At 47.4% G+C, this 18,544-nt stretch overlaps 1 protein-coding gene across 4 annotated transcripts in view; it reads right to left on the reverse strand.

Moving 5' to 3' along the window:
* Positions 1 to 14,620, reverse strand: part of clstn1 (calsyntenin 1) — a 36,290-nt gene extending 21,670 nt beyond the window's left edge. For all 4 annotated transcript variants that reach the window (XM_084479426.1, XM_084479424.1, XM_084479425.1 and 1 more), the window contains exons 1-2: positions 14,437 to 14,620; positions 1,908 to 2,030 (exon numbers count right to left, since the gene is read on the reverse strand). In XM_084479426.1, the coding sequence (XP_084335552.1) occupies positions 1,908 to 2,030; positions 14,437 to 14,518 (205 nt within the window). In that variant the 5' untranslated portion in view covers positions 14,519 to 14,620. The remainder of the gene's footprint in view (positions 1 to 1,907; positions 2,031 to 14,436) is intronic.
* Between the last annotated feature and the right edge of the window lie 3,924 nt (positions 14,621 to 18,544).

Here is an 18,544-nt window from a genome sequence, read left to right on the forward strand (position 1 = left end):
TCGAGTGCATAATGAAGTAGCAGGTAGGAGTTTAAACATCGAGCAGTAGCCAACCCCCTGCTCAGGATTTTCGACAATCAAACAGCACTGGGTCGGAACTGGCTGATACCGGCCACTAGAGTATTATGGGATTTGTGTGCCAGATCACAAGAAAGTGTGAGTCTAATTTAAACTGGTTCAGCGGCCCCACCATGTCCAGCGGACAGGCGCTGTCAAACAGACCCCCGAAACTAGAACTAAACCTCTTCCTCTTCCTTTGCGGCCTGAACCTGCTCCGAGCGCGTGTCTGCTCATGCTCCGCAGAACCGGTCCGCTGTGAGCGTGTGTCTGCTGCTCGCGGCCCGGTCCGCTCTCCGAGAGAGGACCGCGCTGTCGTTGGCATGGTGATAATGGCCGCCGGTAGGGGGTTGGCAGGAGGCCGCCTGCCCCTCTACGGCCGTCTGAAGCCAGATCGCCCCGGTGCTCCTTTGAAGGGCCCGGGTTTGCAGGGGACACCATGTCCACTCGCAAAGCCCCCCCTGCCCATCAAAGAGAGGGAGCCCCCCCCCCACCCACCACCACACAGCTGAAAGGAGAAGGGGCACTGAGCCGCTTTTAAACTCTAATTTACTGTGAAAGGAAACAAACATCATGTACTGAAAGGAGACAGTGTTTGATGGAGCCTCTATTTCTCCCCTGCGTGTCGTCCGTCTCAGTGCAGCTCCCCCCCGTATGATCGTTGGCGTGTTTAGACCGCCTCGCCATCGATCCAGACACCTTTTATCATGAGATATTACAAATATATTTTTCATTTTCATGGCTAACATTTTTACAATAGTCGCATCGAAGCCTGTTATATTATTTTGGGGGCGTTCAATATATTTTCTAAGGTAAGTCTTGGCATTTAATGTATTTCTAAGGTCTCAAGTCTTACCTTAAGCTATATTTCTACCAATTGATGTGTTTAAAGGATAGCCCGTTGGCTGATTTATAAGACTGGATGGGCTGCGGTGGGGTGGGGTGGGGGGGGGGGGGGGGGCGGGGGGGAAGAAGACTGGGAAAGATCACAGAACCGGGAGATTGGGGTGAAGGGGAAATAATTCCCTGTGGCCACTGTTCTCTGAAATTTATCCAAAGTCAATGAACAACTTCAGGGCCCAGCGCTGCTCTGGCACAAAGACCTGTCTAATGAGCCTCCGTGAGAAGGAAAAATCTGATTAAGGGGAGCGGTGATTGATCTGCGTATCAAAAGGGGCGGTCTGGGGGCCAGCCGTACACAGCGCTGTGGTTCACCATCTACACTGATGTACGAGAGGCCTTTTGATGGGAATCGGCTGCCGAGAAGTGGAGGAAATAAACAAGGTTTTGAATTTTCCTATTAACATCATTTTTTTATATGCTCAGATGACTCACCGACTCCGATGAGTCTGACATCAATACGAAGTGAACAAATACAAAACTGGCGAGTGTAAAGTGCAAATATTTAATATAAATATTTCTGTGTTGTTGACACAGATAAAAGTAATAACTATAAATAATGTGTTCCCAGCGAGGGGACCGGGGCCGTCCATGTGCGTTGGGCCCTCCCACTATGTCTCCCACTGGATCCCCTGGCTGAGGCTTCAGGGTTATCTGAGGACCAGACAGGCTGAGAGCCTGAGGACCAGACAGGCTGAGAGCCCGAGGACGTGATGCTGAGGACCAGACAGGCTGAGGGCCTGAGGACCAGACAGGCTGAGAGCCCGAGGACCAGACAGGCTGAGAGCCCGAGGACGTGATGCTGAGGACCAGACAGGCTGAGGGCCTGAGGACCAGACAGGCTGAGAGCCCGAGGACCAGACAGGCTGAGAGCCCGAGGACGTGACGCTGAGGGGCCTGAGGACGTGACGCTGAGGGGCCCGAGGACGTGACGCCGGCTGCCCCCTCACCTGCATAGCGCAGCGGCGCGTCCTTGTCCAGGGCGATGAGAGGCGGGTCCAGCAGCACTTTGTCGTCGTTCTCCGTCACGATGCCGTGGTACGTCGTCTCGATCCATGGTTTGTGCTTGTTCACTGCAGGGGAGAAGGAGGAGAGAAGGGCGTTCATTAGCGTTGATTGGACGATGCCTTGTTGATTAGAATGGATCGGTCCGACTGACCTCGTGTGTGAAAGTCATTTTGGTCATCACTCCCTGTAGAAACATTCTACACGAACAGTCTGTTGGGCGTAACATAACTGCCATCGATCAGTGGGCACTGCCCTTGTCCATGCCGTACCACCTTCTGATAATAGTTAAAACCCAAGAGCATTCAGATGCATGCACCCTTTCCTGCGACACACATTGCTACACACAGGCTTTCGATGAGACAGCAGCAGGAGCGACCGTGTTTGTAGTTGAACTGAAACGACGACAGCATGCGGCCCGTGGTATTGGAGAACACGATTCGAATACTAAAAAGACACAGGTTCATATTCTCCATCCCTGCACAGTCTGTGAACGCTGCCATGCCCGCGTGTGCAGATTCATGTTAGACCCAAAGGCATACAGCCATACGCCCCGAAAGAACCAGCAAAGCTGCAACTCCTGCTTCCTCAACAGAAAACAGAAAGCCAGCCTCCATCAGAGATGGATTATTACCATGGCGACGGCCCCAACTGTGCAGGTACCGTGATGTTCCCGGAGACCAGAACAGCTGAGCCCACGCATTACACAACCAGATCTGACAGCAGCGCCCTCATCGGCATGACGATGACGACGACGACGACTCTGCCTCATCATGGCCGCGTTGACTTCCAACCCCTGAACGATACGGAGCGGCACCTTCGCCCTGCGGCTGTCTGCCTGGGTCCCCCCCCCCCCACCCCCCTTCCCTTCCCTTCCCAGCCAGACTGGGCTCAGTTTCAGCCTGGCGGTGGGGGGGGGGGGGGGTGATCTATGGAGGACGGAGCTGCTCCTCCCAGCAGTAAGTGAGCGTGAGCCTCCTCCATCGTCATGTCAACCCGGCCCGTCGCCCTAACGATGACGGTGTGCGAGGCGGACAGGTTGCTTAGCAGGATGCTGAGCGGAGGAGGCTGGGCCAATCAGGTGCATGTCCTCCGCAGTGGAGTGATGGACGGTGTGGATGAACATCCCTGGCTCTGCGTTTATATCATCAGGGGCTTGACCTTGGAATGACCTTTTTGACCACGTGATGATATAAACATATGATTAGAATTACAAAGCTAGCCTGGTGAATGGATATCAGGCTACCAGCCATTTGAGAGCGTGCTTTAGGGTCGTTATTTGTATTCATAACAATATTCTTAATCAAATTAAGCATAGGGACTCATCCTGTGTATTAGCTTAAAGACTAACTAAAGAGTTCTAATATTAGCATATGAAAAAGTCTGCTTATACATCTGAGCAGGACAAAGCATTGTTACTTTGGATTGCTTCATTGGGGAATATCTGTAAAACCCAATGAAATTAAATGTATTAATAAACCTCAAACTAGCTTCTCTGAACATTGACATTAAGCACCAATGCACTACTAGTACATTTCTCTAATGCGATAGCAGTAAATACATAATGTGGATTTGTTAATTAAAAGAGTCTAAATGTTGTCAGCCAAATCCAATTTCTGCAAAACATATGAGTGCTTTGATCGGCGCTGCATAATTCAGAGAATGATTGAGTTAAACAATTATTGAGCCCTTTGCAATGAACCACATTAACTGAATCAAACCATTAGTACCGTCGCCAGCCACATCCAGACCGTCATGGCTACTCTTGATTTTGAAACTAGAACATGATGCTTGAGGCATCGTTAGTGATTTGCATAAGGATTTGTGCACAGCTTTCAATCATCTGCAGCTGCTATTACACAGTCTGGCACCTCAGAAGAACCCGTCTACTGCCTATCTAACACAGCTATGAACACACAATGAGAACGTGATAACCATCTCAACACCATTAGTGTGCTCTAGATTACAAGGCATCTGCAGCCCAATGTCCACAGGTAAGTACAACGACAGGCAGCAGTGTCTTAGAACTTGTCTAATGCCAATCTGCTTTCTATGAAAATCGAATGACATCGAGTTAACTGGTTCCCGCAGTACCAATGCAGTAGATTCATTCGATTTGCCGGTGAACTCTGAGTGCTTTGGTTGTTTCTAGAGATTTCCAGACGACTACACTAAGCTGCTTCAGCCTTTATAGGTTAGCAGGGTCACATGCTCCGGACAGCCCCATTGGTTCAGAGTGTTGTGACGACCTATTGAACCCACATCACCGCGGGCTCGCCGCTGCCCAGCACAGCCCTGTCTCGCTGGCAGGAGGGCAGTTCCTGTTAAAAACCATTAGTGTAACATTTGTAAATGTCACCGGTGTGATTTGTAGTAAAAAGGTCAGATATGAATCATTTGTGGTATTGTTGAGTTAGATATGCAACAATACCTTGTTGGGGGTCACCATAGTGACAGGCCGTGCAGGGGAATGGGGAACCAGACTAATGTATGTCCACAGGAGCACTCTGCAGGGATGTTCCCATTACCGGACTGTCTTGCGGATAAATGGGATGCGGTTCAGAGAAGACAAGACCTAAGAGTTACACAAACTCAGACAGCCTCGGCTAGAGAACATGACCAAATTAAACCAGGAGACGATGACTGTGAAGGATTTGCTTTAACAGACCAAGGCCAGTCTGGCTCACAGACACCCACTGTGAAATGTCTTCCAAAGCACAATGGAGTCCAGTGCGTGAAATACGCACATCAATTGTGTGAAATTGCCGACAAGGGCCTTGACAGACAGCTTCATAATCCCTCCGCGGAGAGGGAAACATCTGTTCTGGTGAAGTGATACTGAGAAGCTATGGAAACAAAGATAGGCTACACAAAATGCCATTTTAGTCTTACCATGATGGTATAACTTAACTTAATCTGAATATGAGGATAGCATAGTCTATTGCACAAATAACTCCATTATAGCTCCATTATACTGGTGTAATAAGCTTCGGTGTAGAGATTGGGTTTGAGATTAGGCGAAGAGGGTAGCTTTGAAGTAGCTGATAAATTCCAGGAGAGTGCTGCCCTGCCCTAGCTGTAGGGTCGTTTAACGGGATGGCACAATGCCAGCTCCTTCCTTCAACTTTGGATGAAAAATGTAATCACCCATGCAAACGCAGCGCCCACATACCAGCGTTATTAGAAGCGATAGAGTCTCGGCCTTCCACTCCTTTGAAGCCTCCAGCAAAGGGGGCCGGATGGAGTTTGCAACAGACCAATCTATTGAGCGTCGTTCTCAGGTAAAGGAACACTTGGATGTCAACCAAGTACGCTGGATTAAAGAGCACATTTACGGTTTTGTCTCCCGTGAACACAAAACACAGAATTTGTGTGACTGAATTTGAAAACAAGCAGTTTTAATTTGCTGTGTGGATGTGCAAAAAAGTATTTTCCTTAAAACGCTTTCTCACTTATCTTGACGGACAGAAAACTTTGGACACAGAAATAACATTTCTACACACATCCAGCACTAAGTACATGGACTGACACTCTCTGGGTCTGCCAAGTGCTCAGCCACAGAAGTGTAAAGTATAAGTGATTTGTTTATGAATTCAGCAGTAACAGCCAACCATGACTGGGATTATTTCTGTTTGCCCTCGGGCCGCTAACAAACCAGTTTGACTCCAACACTTCTTTTGTACTGTGGGGCTTAATGAGGGTTACGGAGACTATTTAACTGAAACCATCTAAACAAAGAGCAGCTTTGGTGGACCACCAGAAACACAATCTGACGAGTTCGAGTTGTGGCATACTAAAGAGAAAACAGGCTGTCAGTACGTCTTATGTTAAGGCCTTCCTGATTCCCCCACAAAGGAAGATACAAAGTCCCACTTTTTATCAGGCCTTTTCGTTTCAATATAGAAAATCCTCAAGACCAAACATGTGGCCTTTAGATAAAGAAAGGGAAGCAGCCAATCAGGAGGGCGTGTGCGGCAGACAGATGGCAGGCTCTGAGCTAGCAGCAGCACAGTATACAGGAATGCATCGCAATCCTGTTACACAGTACGTTAAACTACTGACATTTAATCCTTTAATGGGATGCACCCTTTTTTATTGACTCGCCAGGTCGCGGGCCACGAGAAATGGAAGCGGTGTGAAATAAGCCTGCGACTTCGACCGCTGCTATCGTTCACTGTGGTTCATCCTAGTGTCCATTAGTGGTAGAAATAACAAGCACAGATTGAATCATCATCATCCTCCACCCATCCCCCAACAGTTATGCTTCATAAACGTCTTGTTACTCCATGGCGATATCCCAGATTATACCAAATGCTAATATGGCAGACCCATAGAAACCCTGGACCATATTAAGCCAGCGGGTCCAGGGGATGCAGCGGCGGTGCCCTAGCGACCGCAGATTAGCAGCGGAACAATGATCAGATCAGGAGGAGCTCACCTCCTCCTGCCCTGTGCGGAGCTCCACTGCTCCGCTAGCTTATGCGGTTAACTGGAGCCTCCGCCCCGTGGTGGAGCCGGAGCGGGCCATCTGCTCTCCTACCCAGGCCTGTTCTGGCTCGCTGCAGCAGAGCCAGGGCGGGTTACCATCAGATGTGTTGTGCACTATATAACGTTTTCGGTCTCTGTGTAGTAAAAAATTTTATGACAAGGCGTGAGGGTAATTCAAATGGGTGATTTGGAACACATGTTAGAACGAAAACAGCAGTCATATGTTTTTGTAAAAAGGTAAAGGCAGCATAGGTTTAAATAAATAAATAAATGAATAAATATGAAATATGATTTTGAGACGTTATAGGTGGGATCGTTGTAAGATACTCATTTCACGATGCATGGACATCGAAGGTAAAACCCAACAACCCCAAAGTATCGGACGGTAATCCTGAAGATATCTGAATGCTATAAGCAGTACTAAAAGGCCCGTTTACTGATAGGATCACATTCAAATATGCAATCAAATGTGCAAAAGGTATGGTCGCCTGTTCCCTGCAACTGTCACCACCCAATCAGTAAATAGGCCTGCTTCTTCATAATGCATGATGGGAGTTTTAGTGGCTGATACTCAGCATCAGAAGGACTCCAGTCAGTTGTGGTACTGTAAAACATACTGTATAACTAAAGATTTATGTAAATATGCCATAACCTCATCGCATGAGAAAATGTGGCAGCTTCAAACACAACAATGTCTCCTCATAATGACAAGTCCTTGATTACTGTACAATTACCAAAATTTGGTTACTAACATTATTACTAGCATTCCAATGCTCTACGTTTCCAGAAGGCCTCTTTATCAACGAGGGCGTGCAAACCCACAGCCCAGCAGCATTGTTTTAATTATTTTATTTTTTACTCTCTGCCGTGCATTACATTACAATGCCCGCCTGATCCGATCCCGACTTGGATGGGCTTGGAGAGGCCACTGGAAGCCGGTGAAGGGTGCGAGTGAGTGCAGTGTGGGAGAGCCTGGGCAGGCTGAAGAGCAGGTGGCTGCTGCATGCTGAAGCATGAGGGGTTTGAGGTACATGAGGTACCGTGTTGAGATGCAGGACAATCAGACAACTCCTCGTTTCTGAACTCTCTCGAGAAATAGAGCATCTCAACAGACCACACTATTATGGTCTGACAACAGTTGGCTCCTTTTAACTTTGTCAATCGTGTTTAATGAGAATTGTTTAAATTAAATGATCAAAGAAAATTAAATCTTCCATTATTTAAAGCTATTAATGGATCAAGATTTTCCAAATAACGACTCTATTACATATTTGTTCTGATAGATGATCAGTCCCTCTCCCATCTCGGCCTTCGTGATCATTTGTCTAATGGGAGTATTAATTCAAACTGAGTGCGCGTGTAAAATGTGACACCCAACCTCTATGTTAACACTGGGGGATTTAGGAGGTTTTCATTGCCCGCTTGGGGGCTTAATGTTTGCCGTCTAAGACCATCTGGACGTGGGCATGTAGAGACCAAGACTGTGATTTTGATAAAGGAGTAGGAATAAATAACAACCTTGACTGTTGTGATATAGGGCTGCACGACTTTACACGGTATCACCGCGACATATCCCGACACATGGGGAGGGGGGTGGAACTATTTATGAAATGACAATAAATCGCTGAATAGATTTTCCACTGAAAAGATGGTGAGGTTCTTCTGATGCACAGCGAAATACATAACGGCTGCCATCATCACACTCACTCACACTTGGCTGCCCTTCCAATGCAAAGACATAAATAAAAATAGGCCATTCTGTGGACGCATTTATCCAACGTGTCTGCAAGTACTATGACTGGTAATATTCTTAGAATGGGTGGCCCCAGTGGGACTTGCACCACTAACCATGGAGGTGACAGTTGCCATGCTCTACCAGTTGAGCTGGACTGGACCCAATAAATTTAACTCCTCCTCAATTTCGTTACATTTTCGGTATGTCAATTAAAAATACTTTTAGTTGAAAAGACATTGCATATTTATAACACGTCGCCACAACCACGTCACATTCAACCTTCACCATCCCTCAGGTTTACTGCACACTGCTTATCGTTTCTAAACCCTTCAGTGTTGTTCCTGCTACAGGGGTAAACAAAAGAGAACAGCATATGGCTCGCTCGCTCTCTCTCTCTCTCTCTCTCTCTCTCTCTCTCTCTCTCTCTCTCTCTCTCTCTCTCTCTCTCTCTCTCTCTCTCTCTCTCTCTCTCTCTCTCTCTCTCTCTCTCTCTCTCTCTCTCTCTCTCTCTCTCTCTCTCTCTCTCTCTCTCTCTCTCTCTCTCTCTCTCTCTCTCTCTCTCTCATATATTGCCATGCGCGTGGCTAGCTACTGTATAACCTTTACTCCTGGCACGACTCAAGCCATAAAGATATGGCCCTACTACATCCCCCATAGTGCAGGTTTCACCCGGCACTGTTACCCAGGGCCCCACCCCAGCGCCGGCCCGGTCGGACCTCCCCATGGCCGCTGCGAGGAGGTTACTTCATGCAACCGGATCATATGGGGTGTTGTGTAATGTTAAAGGCCGTGCCAGGAGACTACGCCCACGGCACAGCGTCTGGTCCAATTTGCATATCATAGAATGAACGCCTGCGATGGATCAATGAGAGCACATTAAACACGGGGAGGTTGAGGTTATCCTGCCGATCGAACTCACTTACGGAAGAGCAGTCTGGTGTATGTTTAGCATTAGCCCCTGAAGATAACCAATATTAACATTTAGATCGGAGTGTTGTCCACGTAGTGTTGGCAACCGACAATCATTTACCAAAAATAAGATCTTCAATCTTCAGTTATAAAACCTTCACACGCGTAGTAGTTAAAAGTAAAGCAGGCCAGACACAGGGCGATGAGATGGCAGTTATTTGATGTATAAAATTTTAGATTTGAGGAGTGGCAGCCATTGTGCAAATTAGGTTTTTCTCCAGTTCCCTGCAGGAAGTCAAAGGGCTCCGGCCAGGGGTGGGGACGACCCAGACACACGTCTGTCTCTGCCTGCTGACGTCCCTGTTTGGGCCGGCCGTCTGTACCCACAGTGTCAACTGTTCTCGGAAACCAATCGAGACCCTAAAGGATTCCCCTTAGACGCCAGCCACACACACACACACACACACACACACACACACACACACACACACACACACACACACACACACACACACACACACACACACACACACACACACACACACACACACACACACACACACACACACACACACACCTGAGAGCCTCCAAGTCACCCTGCCAGGCAACAACCATTTGTTTGTACTGCTTGCAATCACGACCAGCCCCCAACCCCGCCGACCTACAGCTCACCAGGAGGACCATCCCACACAGGACGGGGCGTTTCCCCTGGAGGGGGGGGGGGGGGGGGGGGGGGGGGGGGGGGTGGCGAGGGCCCTGGATGCGTGCGACTCAATCCCCCTCTCTGTGTGAATGGCACAAAGGGCCAGTGAAAGTGAGGGAGTGAGCGAGCGTGGGCCGGCGGCCGAGTGCACACATACGTCCAGTTATCCTGACCTGGGAGCCACACTGCAGGTAGTGTGTGGCTTGGCGTTCCCCTTTAAAAACAGACTTCCATGTTTAACCTGTGGAACATATAGAAGGTTTTTGTTGCCCCAGAGTCCCTACAGGTGATAAAAAAAGGACGTTTATTTGGAAAAGGGCAACTGGTAAACAGTTGAAACACGGCTGGTCTGAACAGTAGGACTTTGACTTCGGTAGATATTTGTTGATTACATAACGTGGTTCAGGCAAATTGGCCTGCACAATAATGACTAATAAAGGACAGATCTCATGGCCCTAGAATTTCCTTATTAAATGGCCAAAATAAAGGATGGCCCACTTAAAGTGTAATTTATTAGGCTAGGTTGTGTCACCTAACAAGCACCTAACAAGCGTTAGGTGTCCTGTGTCCCGCTACATCCTGCTCTCGTTCATGTAGCAACTCGTTCAAAAGATCCTCACTTTATTCTACATTCAGGAGCAGTTACCCAACAACACCATCAGATGTGTGGGAGGTGAACATAGGCTGGGAGTAAGCCATCCCGGGGAGTCAGGAGCACGACTTGATATTCCAATGAGGACCCATTCTGGACAGTTCACCGCCTCCATTCAGCCTCTCACGGGACCAGTGAGGAGGAGGTCACCACAGCCACCACCACCACCACTCCCAACTCAGAGCCTCTCGTCAGAGAACCCATCCCTGACAGTTCTGCCATGTGAAACATTATGATACCAAACATGTCACCAGCAGCGACAGAGCCATATCTGGTGGGATTATCTCATGCACACATTCTTGGCTTGGCGCTGTGACGTTCCCAACAGTGACCACATTGTGACCTGCTCGCTCCCGATCCACGGACTGAGATGGTGGTCTGGAAGCCCCTTTGTTCCAGAGGGAATTCTATGAATAAATAAGAGTTAACTTTGGGAGCATCTGCCCGTGGCGACTCAAACATCCCATTGATGGCCTCAAAAATTAACTAACGTTTACTCAAAACCACCCTGCGATAGTCCAGTGACTCATGACTGGTCATTAACAAGAACAATGTTTTGCTACCAAGCACTCTTTGTGGTTGGTTCATTATTCATGAAACAAGGCTGTAAGTGATGGATGACGTCTCTGCCATGAATCCTGAATTGTGACAAGAGGCATTTGAATGCCAGATTCAAATCAGGAAATGTCGACTGGGACATGCCCTGTTACACGACGACCTGGACGGTGACACTTTATCTCGTTATCTAGTTCCCTGTCAGTCACCCCCCTCCAGGAAGTGACAGGCTAGAAATAAATGGTCTGCACTGCATTACAATGAAATGAAGAGCATGCCAGTCCTCCCTGCCAGGGTTTTATTCTGACTGCTTGGCTATCATGCTTTTGGTATTTCCCATGTATGTTGTTAGAGAGGTGGGGGAAAAAGCCTGTAAGCCGACTCTGGCCTCTGGGCTGAATGAGCAAACGTAACCGTGTTCCGGTGGCTGAGACAATGCGGCCATTGTGCACCTAAGGGTGTCTACAGAGGTCTGGTTTACCATAACAGTGCCGCATGCCGGCTTCTACAGGGTAGCTCTACACCACAAGGCTTTAAGGAACCCATCCGTCCTCCTCAGTCCTACTCCTTGTGAGGGTGGCAGTGGCCTGTAGCCGGTCCCAGCAGACCAGGAGCACAAGTCACTTTGAATCACTGCAGGGTTCAAACCAACACTGAGCTGTGTTCCAGCGCTGAGGTCTTGTATCTTATTTCTTTGACGTCAGTTAACCAAGTCCAATTCCCTGTAAGTGTTTGAATGGCCTGTTAACTGATTTTGATTATGGAAAATGGTGTTCCAATTCTGAAACACAACATCTACCCAGAGGCTAGCTCGTCGCTGAATTTGATGTTGTCGACTCCGCCAACACTTGTGTAGAGTAGTTTTAAGACAATGCCTATTTTAGCATTCACATTGATTGCCTCAATAAGCTGAATACTTCTTCTAACAATGACGGGACCAGGAGAGTAATCCCCGGTGCGGACGTGTTGCACATGATGGATGGGAGGCCGGCATAACTCGGCCGAGCGCATAAGTTAACTCCCTCAGCACAAAGACAGGCAGCCTAATTTGTTCAACTAGAATGTGTGTTGATTCGATGATGAATGAAGCGAGCAAATTTCCAGGCAACCACATTTCTTTGTCTGGGTTTTAGGTGGACAAAGCAGAGGGAAGGCCGACGCATCAAGGAGCACAAGAACGGACTGAACAGAGGGAAATGGCCGCCTCCAGCAGCTGCTAGATAAACCTAGAGGAGAGAGTCACAAAGTGAGAGAATGCCAAACCCTTTATCACCTCTACAATAGATGCTTGGGAATAAAGACATATATAAACAACACACAGTAGGCTATTGGAAGATTTAGTAAGTAAGCATTTAGTAAGGTTAATATAAGGACGCTAAGACTGGATTGTGTGCTTAATGTTAAGTGCTGGACAGTAATTCAATATTCTGATTTAGTAGCATCATTCCAGTGGTACAATAGTAATGGCAGAGCACCATAGCAGTGATAAACAATTATCCATCAACCCTTCAATGTGAGACAGCTACACAGTAGATTGCAGAGATGATTCAGTTAGAAGATGTTGTATGCACTTTAACCGTGAATATTTGTTTGTTTGTACGTGCATGCGGGTTACCCTTGCACCAATCTGGTGTATCAAGAATCGCAGTTTCCATGACAATGTGCTGTGATTCCTCAGAATGTGCTAATGCCCTACCGATGTCTGTTCCTTCCATGATAACGTTTAATCACTGATATAATCGTCACAGGCCCTTTCGCCTCGTCACTACTACAGAAAAGTCTAGAAGGTGTTTGAAGGAAGAACCAAAAAAAGTGGATGAGGAAAAAAGGGAAGGGAGGAGGGAGAAAATCTGATTCAACTCAGAGTAGAGCATCAGAAAGCCCACTGAGAGACCTTTAGCCACCGACGATAAGGGGAATGGCTGCCTTCCTGGGCTCCTGGGCTGATAAGAGCAGCAGGTGTGCTGAACAAACGAATGGCAAAACAAGGGTGCCTCACACACACACACTTTGATTGATGGCAAAAAAAAAAAAACGTCATCGCAAAAAAAACACCCCTGAACTTGACACAGCACTTTCAGCATGGCCCCCACAAGGCCCCATCATCACTTACGGGCGAAGCAGCTTGTGCCAGCTTTATGTTTCTGCATTATTTCACCACTGAGCCTTGTCGCCCAGTGAAGGAGTTCCTCGCACGGAATGGGTGTGCCATAAAAAGCAAAGTTCACATCACAGCCCCGAGGATCTAGGGGAAATACACACCTAGTGACCGATTACTCAGACGTTACAAGTACACGCTAGTAAACATTGAGAGGGCGTAAAGGAAATGTCGATAAGAGAGGGATAAGGACGCGGTGCAGCTGTGAATATTGAGCAGAGGGCGGAGGTGTGTCGGCCTGCACCAAGATCCGCGCACAGGCAGGTATCAGGAGGCTGTGATTCTCTGAATGCTCGTTAGAGTAGACACAGAAGAGCAGGGGACGTTTGGCCCCTCTTACATTAGTAGGTCTACTCAGGGCTTTCGCTAAGCCTGTGATCAAAACACATTAATTTTTAAATCTACCGACAAATCGCTGCATGTAAGGAGGATCTGCAATGCGTAGCCAGCCAAGGTCCTGGTGGCTCACTCACCGCGCTACCAGCCTGGACGCGAGGCCTTTTAACGGGGGAATGAACCACTTTGGTGCGGTGGGGATAGTCAAACGTTAACCCTAACACAATCATTGAAACCTAAACTAAGAAATTAAGTCGTAGGAGGCTACAAACGACATTGCGTGTGGTTATAAAAGACTAGGGTTATTACCGGCGGTACCCTAAAATAGATTCTGAGGCGGATAAAGGCATCGTTTATAATATGTTTTGTAACTCTAACACGACCCATATGTGTAAGCGTATGAATATAGGGTGTTACAAGGTGATAACAACCATAAACGAGTGTTGTTTTTTTTAGCGCCGTCGCTTCTGGTGGTTACACTGCAGACATGACCGCGCAGCAGCGCACTGCTGCCCGGGGAGACGAGCTCCATCCCCCCGCCGCGGCTCCAGCTGACCCCTCCCCGGAGCAGGTTCCTCCTCGGCCCGGAGCAGGTTCCTCCCCGGAGCAGGTTCCTCCTCGGCCCGGAGCAGGTTCCTCCCGGAGCAGGTTCCTCCCCGGGCCGGAGCAGGTTCCTCCCCGGAGCAGGTTCCTCCCCGGGCCGGAGCAGGTTCCCCCCGGAGCAGGTTCCTCCGCACGCATCTCCCCGACCGACTCCCTCCCAAGGGTACCCACTACATCACTGTAACGTTATATAACATGTTCAACATCTCCCGGGTAGATGGTATTTGGCCGGTCCGTCTCCCCTCGTTATGGCAGAAGGAGGAATAACCGCTATCAGAGAATAAGGACCGGGGCGAGAGAACAAGTGCATGGAAATGAACCCGGCGGGGCTTTACCTTTGGCCGCCTCCACCGCGCACAACAGTCCGAGGACCAGTCCGACCGCGGATGCGAATCGTGTATTCCTTCGGAACTGCATCCCGAATGTAAGCGTTGAAACACGGGGGTGCTGAACACGACCTCCTTCTATGCTACGTGAGTCGGCTCAGATATTTCTTTGTCAGGAAAAAAAAAATGTTAATCCAGGAGAAGAGACGCGTCCAGTCACCGCGGTAGCTCTAAGATGGCCGTCGACGCCGCCGCTTCTGCGCTGCGCTTCGACCGCCGCTCTGCAGCTGTATCCACGAGACCGACGGCCGGTGACGTCAGGACTGTTATTGTGGGAGCATGCAGCTAGTTTAGCACGGAAGGCTAAACTAAGATTGGGCCGGTGGGGGTGATGGAGGGGGAGAGGGAGAGGGCGGGGGGGAGGATTTCTTGGTTGGGTTGGGAGGGAGTTGCCAAGCAGTAGCCTATAACATTTAGAATTCAAATAGAAATAAGTCTCTCTCTCTCTCTCCCCCTCTTTCCCACCCACACACCATTCACATTGAGCACAGTAACAGGAGGAGAGAAAGAGCAAGGTGGTTCTTCCATAAACAATACAAACTCAATAATTTAAAACAACACACCCCTTACCCCCTATATAATCCCCCCCCCCCCCCCTCCCCCTCGCAGACCCGCCCAGCGATAGCCTGCTCTTACTGCGTTGGATGTGTGAAAACAGAACCCATCCACATGGCAGTTCTAGGGGGGGGGGGGCGTCCAATCAACACCCTGGCATCCCGCTCACACATCCTGGAGGAGAGAAACGCATGCACCACTCGTGAAATCACACCGTATATCACTTTGAAAAATCATGAGGAAAGCCTTTACATGTGGTTCCATTATACAGTATATGATGTGGTTGAGGGCTGATATAATGATTGGTTTCTGTTCCATTACCTCTGCCTGGGCTGTAGGCTATGTAATGGATGGCCGTGTTATTTCCTTTATGGATATTTTTTCTCTAACACATTGCTTAATAATACATCTTCAGGTACATTTGTGAATATTGTTTCATGGGTTTTGTAATTGATGGAACGAGACATTTATGAAAAATGTCACACTCGGAGAGATGAGGTCAGACAATGTACACTTTATTGGCTATAGGGCAGTGAAATATAAAATATAGAGACATTGAAATGAAAAGGACACAAAAAAATTATAAACCACAATACTACAACAAAAATACAAGAACTTTTGCGCTCATGCACATGCCATCGGGCCCTGTTTCGCGAGGACCCCGTTTAATTAAAGTGGATTCTTCTCTAGGTTTGTTGTGTAAGAGGGGTCACACGGAAAGGAGGCTAGACTCTAAGGACCTGCGCATTATCTTAGCATGAGCCTCGCGTGAAAACAGCCACTGTGTGTGTAAGAGTGCGTGCGTGCGTGTGAGAATGAGAGAGAGAGAGCGAGAGAGAGAGGCCACCACTATCTGAGTGGTCTATAAACAGGGCCAGTCCTCAGCCAATGAGCCGATGGCAGCGGATCCGGCACAATGGCTGTTTGTTCTCCTCATTGGATCGGCATGAACTGGCTGGGAGAGAATGGTTCTCTAGCCACAGATGTCCATCAATGGGGGGGGGGGGGGTTGAAGAGGCATAAAATGACCATTGTCACGTCTTTAGAGAGGCACACAGCCAGGCTACGGCAGTGGCGGGCTGTCACTAAGGTGCTACTTCCTCTTGACAACCTCCCCTGCTGCTGTGACTGACTACTAATTATTTTCTCGGTCGTTGAAAACTGTCTCGTCTGTACAGCCGGGACAGTTTCTGGAAGCATCCTGATTGATAATCCACGGTTTCTACTCCTTTGTCATTCTCCAGCGACCGAAGAGTTCCTTTCATTTCCTTTTTTATAGCTACTTTTTAATAGCTCTGTTGATAGAGCACCTTTCAATGCACCTTTTCAATTGCCTGACATTTAATTATAGATAATGAGTGGTTTGGTTATTCTACTTTGAAACCAGACATTTTCAAATCAGCTTAAATTATATCAGTTTAAAGGAAATCGTTGTAATATCCCCAGGAACAGTTTTCACATTTACATTCTTGTTTATTGAAATTCAAAAGTACGAGTAATTGTACGTGTTTTAAAGCAAGGATATAGACAAAACTTACTTATTACAAAAATGACAAATCTATTTGTCACAATAACTTTAAGCTGTAAGAATGAATATGGGGAACTGTGAACAGTTGCTATATAAGCTATCTAAAAAGGCTCTTCTAACAGTAGCCTAAGTTTGATGGACATCCCGAGAGCCAGTCAGAAGTCCCTGGATGTACGGTCATGTGACATGTTGATCACATGACACCTGAGGTTATCATAGGTCAGAGAAGGCCTCAGGTCCTTTCTAATTACCAAGCCATATCTTCATTTAGATTATTCATACTCCAACAATTAGTGTGTTTTATTACAGTCAGGGCACACGGAAAGCATTATGATTCCCCCAAGAAGTTTCTATTATTAACTGATGATTACAGATAAAACAGCCATACATAATAAGAGTAATTATTGAACAGTTTAGTGCGGCATGGTTTTAATGTATTCTCCCTCCAACCCGACCCGGATCCTTATCAAACGGTCGTTATCACCGTGTTTTAATGGTGCTTTGCGACAGACTTTCCGGTTTGGTACATTGGTGGGCGATTAGCGGACCGACCAGAATCAAAAGCCCTCTGAATTCACCGACCTCCCACTCTGCTGGTTTCCTGTCTGGACCGGAGCTGTCCCCTCCTGACGTGACCCACTGGAGCAGACACTGGGTAACCCAAACCAGGGAGCCATCGTCTCCCCGTGGTCGACACGGTGGCAGACATGGGAGATAATTGCCTGCAGGAAGGCTGTTATCTGGGTTATCCGGAGTGATTTCCTGCTTCAATGGCCTCTGATGTGTGGTTGAATATTAATGGTGTGCTGTGACGGGAGATGATGATTATCGTGTGATTGTGTTGTGGGTGTCACCCCTCACCGTAAGAAAGTAGTAAGTAAAGGACTTTTTTTTAGGCCCGATATTTAAATGAGCTGTCTGACAAGCAGCAAGGAACTGACAAATAAATGCACATTGTAGTGCTGTTTTTGTGTGGCTGCAAATAAATATTTTTAATGTGCTTATGTTTTTTGTTTTTATTTACAACTGTGAAAAAATGTATGTGTGTATAAATGTTCTGTAGACAAATCAAATATGTTCATTTTGAACAATTTGAGGTTTGGTTGTTCAATGCAGATGTCATTTTGACATCCCTCTCAGGTCAAATTAATAAGAATATCATGATATGATAGAATTTCCATAAAAGAGAATATTCAATATCTCCCAGAACTATTATTAAAAATATTCTTGGACATCAATTCCGAATATATTTTGATCTGTAGTTAAGGATGTTCATAATTTCAACGAGCCGACACTTATCTAATTCAGCTTCACTTGAGACTCATCTTATCTTTACTCTTTACAATTCCTATCAATCTAATGTACTTTATTTTGTGGCCTGGTGCACCAGTCTTTAGTCCAAGACTATATCCAAAAAACACATTTCTTATTCAAGACAACCTTTCAAGTATGTTTCTTTTTTTACAGTTGTATAATACCACATCAAAGGTATTTAAAACCCATCTCATTTACTTGCATCTGATCCTCGGCAGAATCGTGTCCATCTATTTTGGTTCACACACAAAGAGAATAGCAAGGCAAAGTACGTGTCTGTGTATATTGAAACACCCATAGCATCGGTTTGATAAACTGAGGCATACTGCATCATTCTGCACTGCTCATCCTAATACATATCAACTGACACATTCCCCTCATCACAAAACAAGCACTTGCTCTCGGACAAATGCAACTTTGACCGTGTCAGTCTGCTGTACATCAGAGCTACCTGTATACACTCCTTAGCATTCAGGGCATCCTATATCCTGGTTAACATCCACCACAGTCAACATGAGGTGGCTGTTCAGCTGCCCCAGCTCCCACTGAGGCAGCTCCCACTATGATCACCAGACCACAGGGCTGGGAATCTGACAGATGGGCTCCAGAGCTCAGTGCAATCCCTCCCACCCCAGCCCCCTCAAGTCTCTCCCATATGAC

This window comes from Micromesistius poutassou (assembly GCF_964030765.1).
Source record: "Micromesistius poutassou genome assembly, chromosome: 15".
NCBI lineage: Eukaryota > Metazoa > Chordata > Actinopteri > Gadiformes > Gadidae > Micromesistius > Micromesistius poutassou.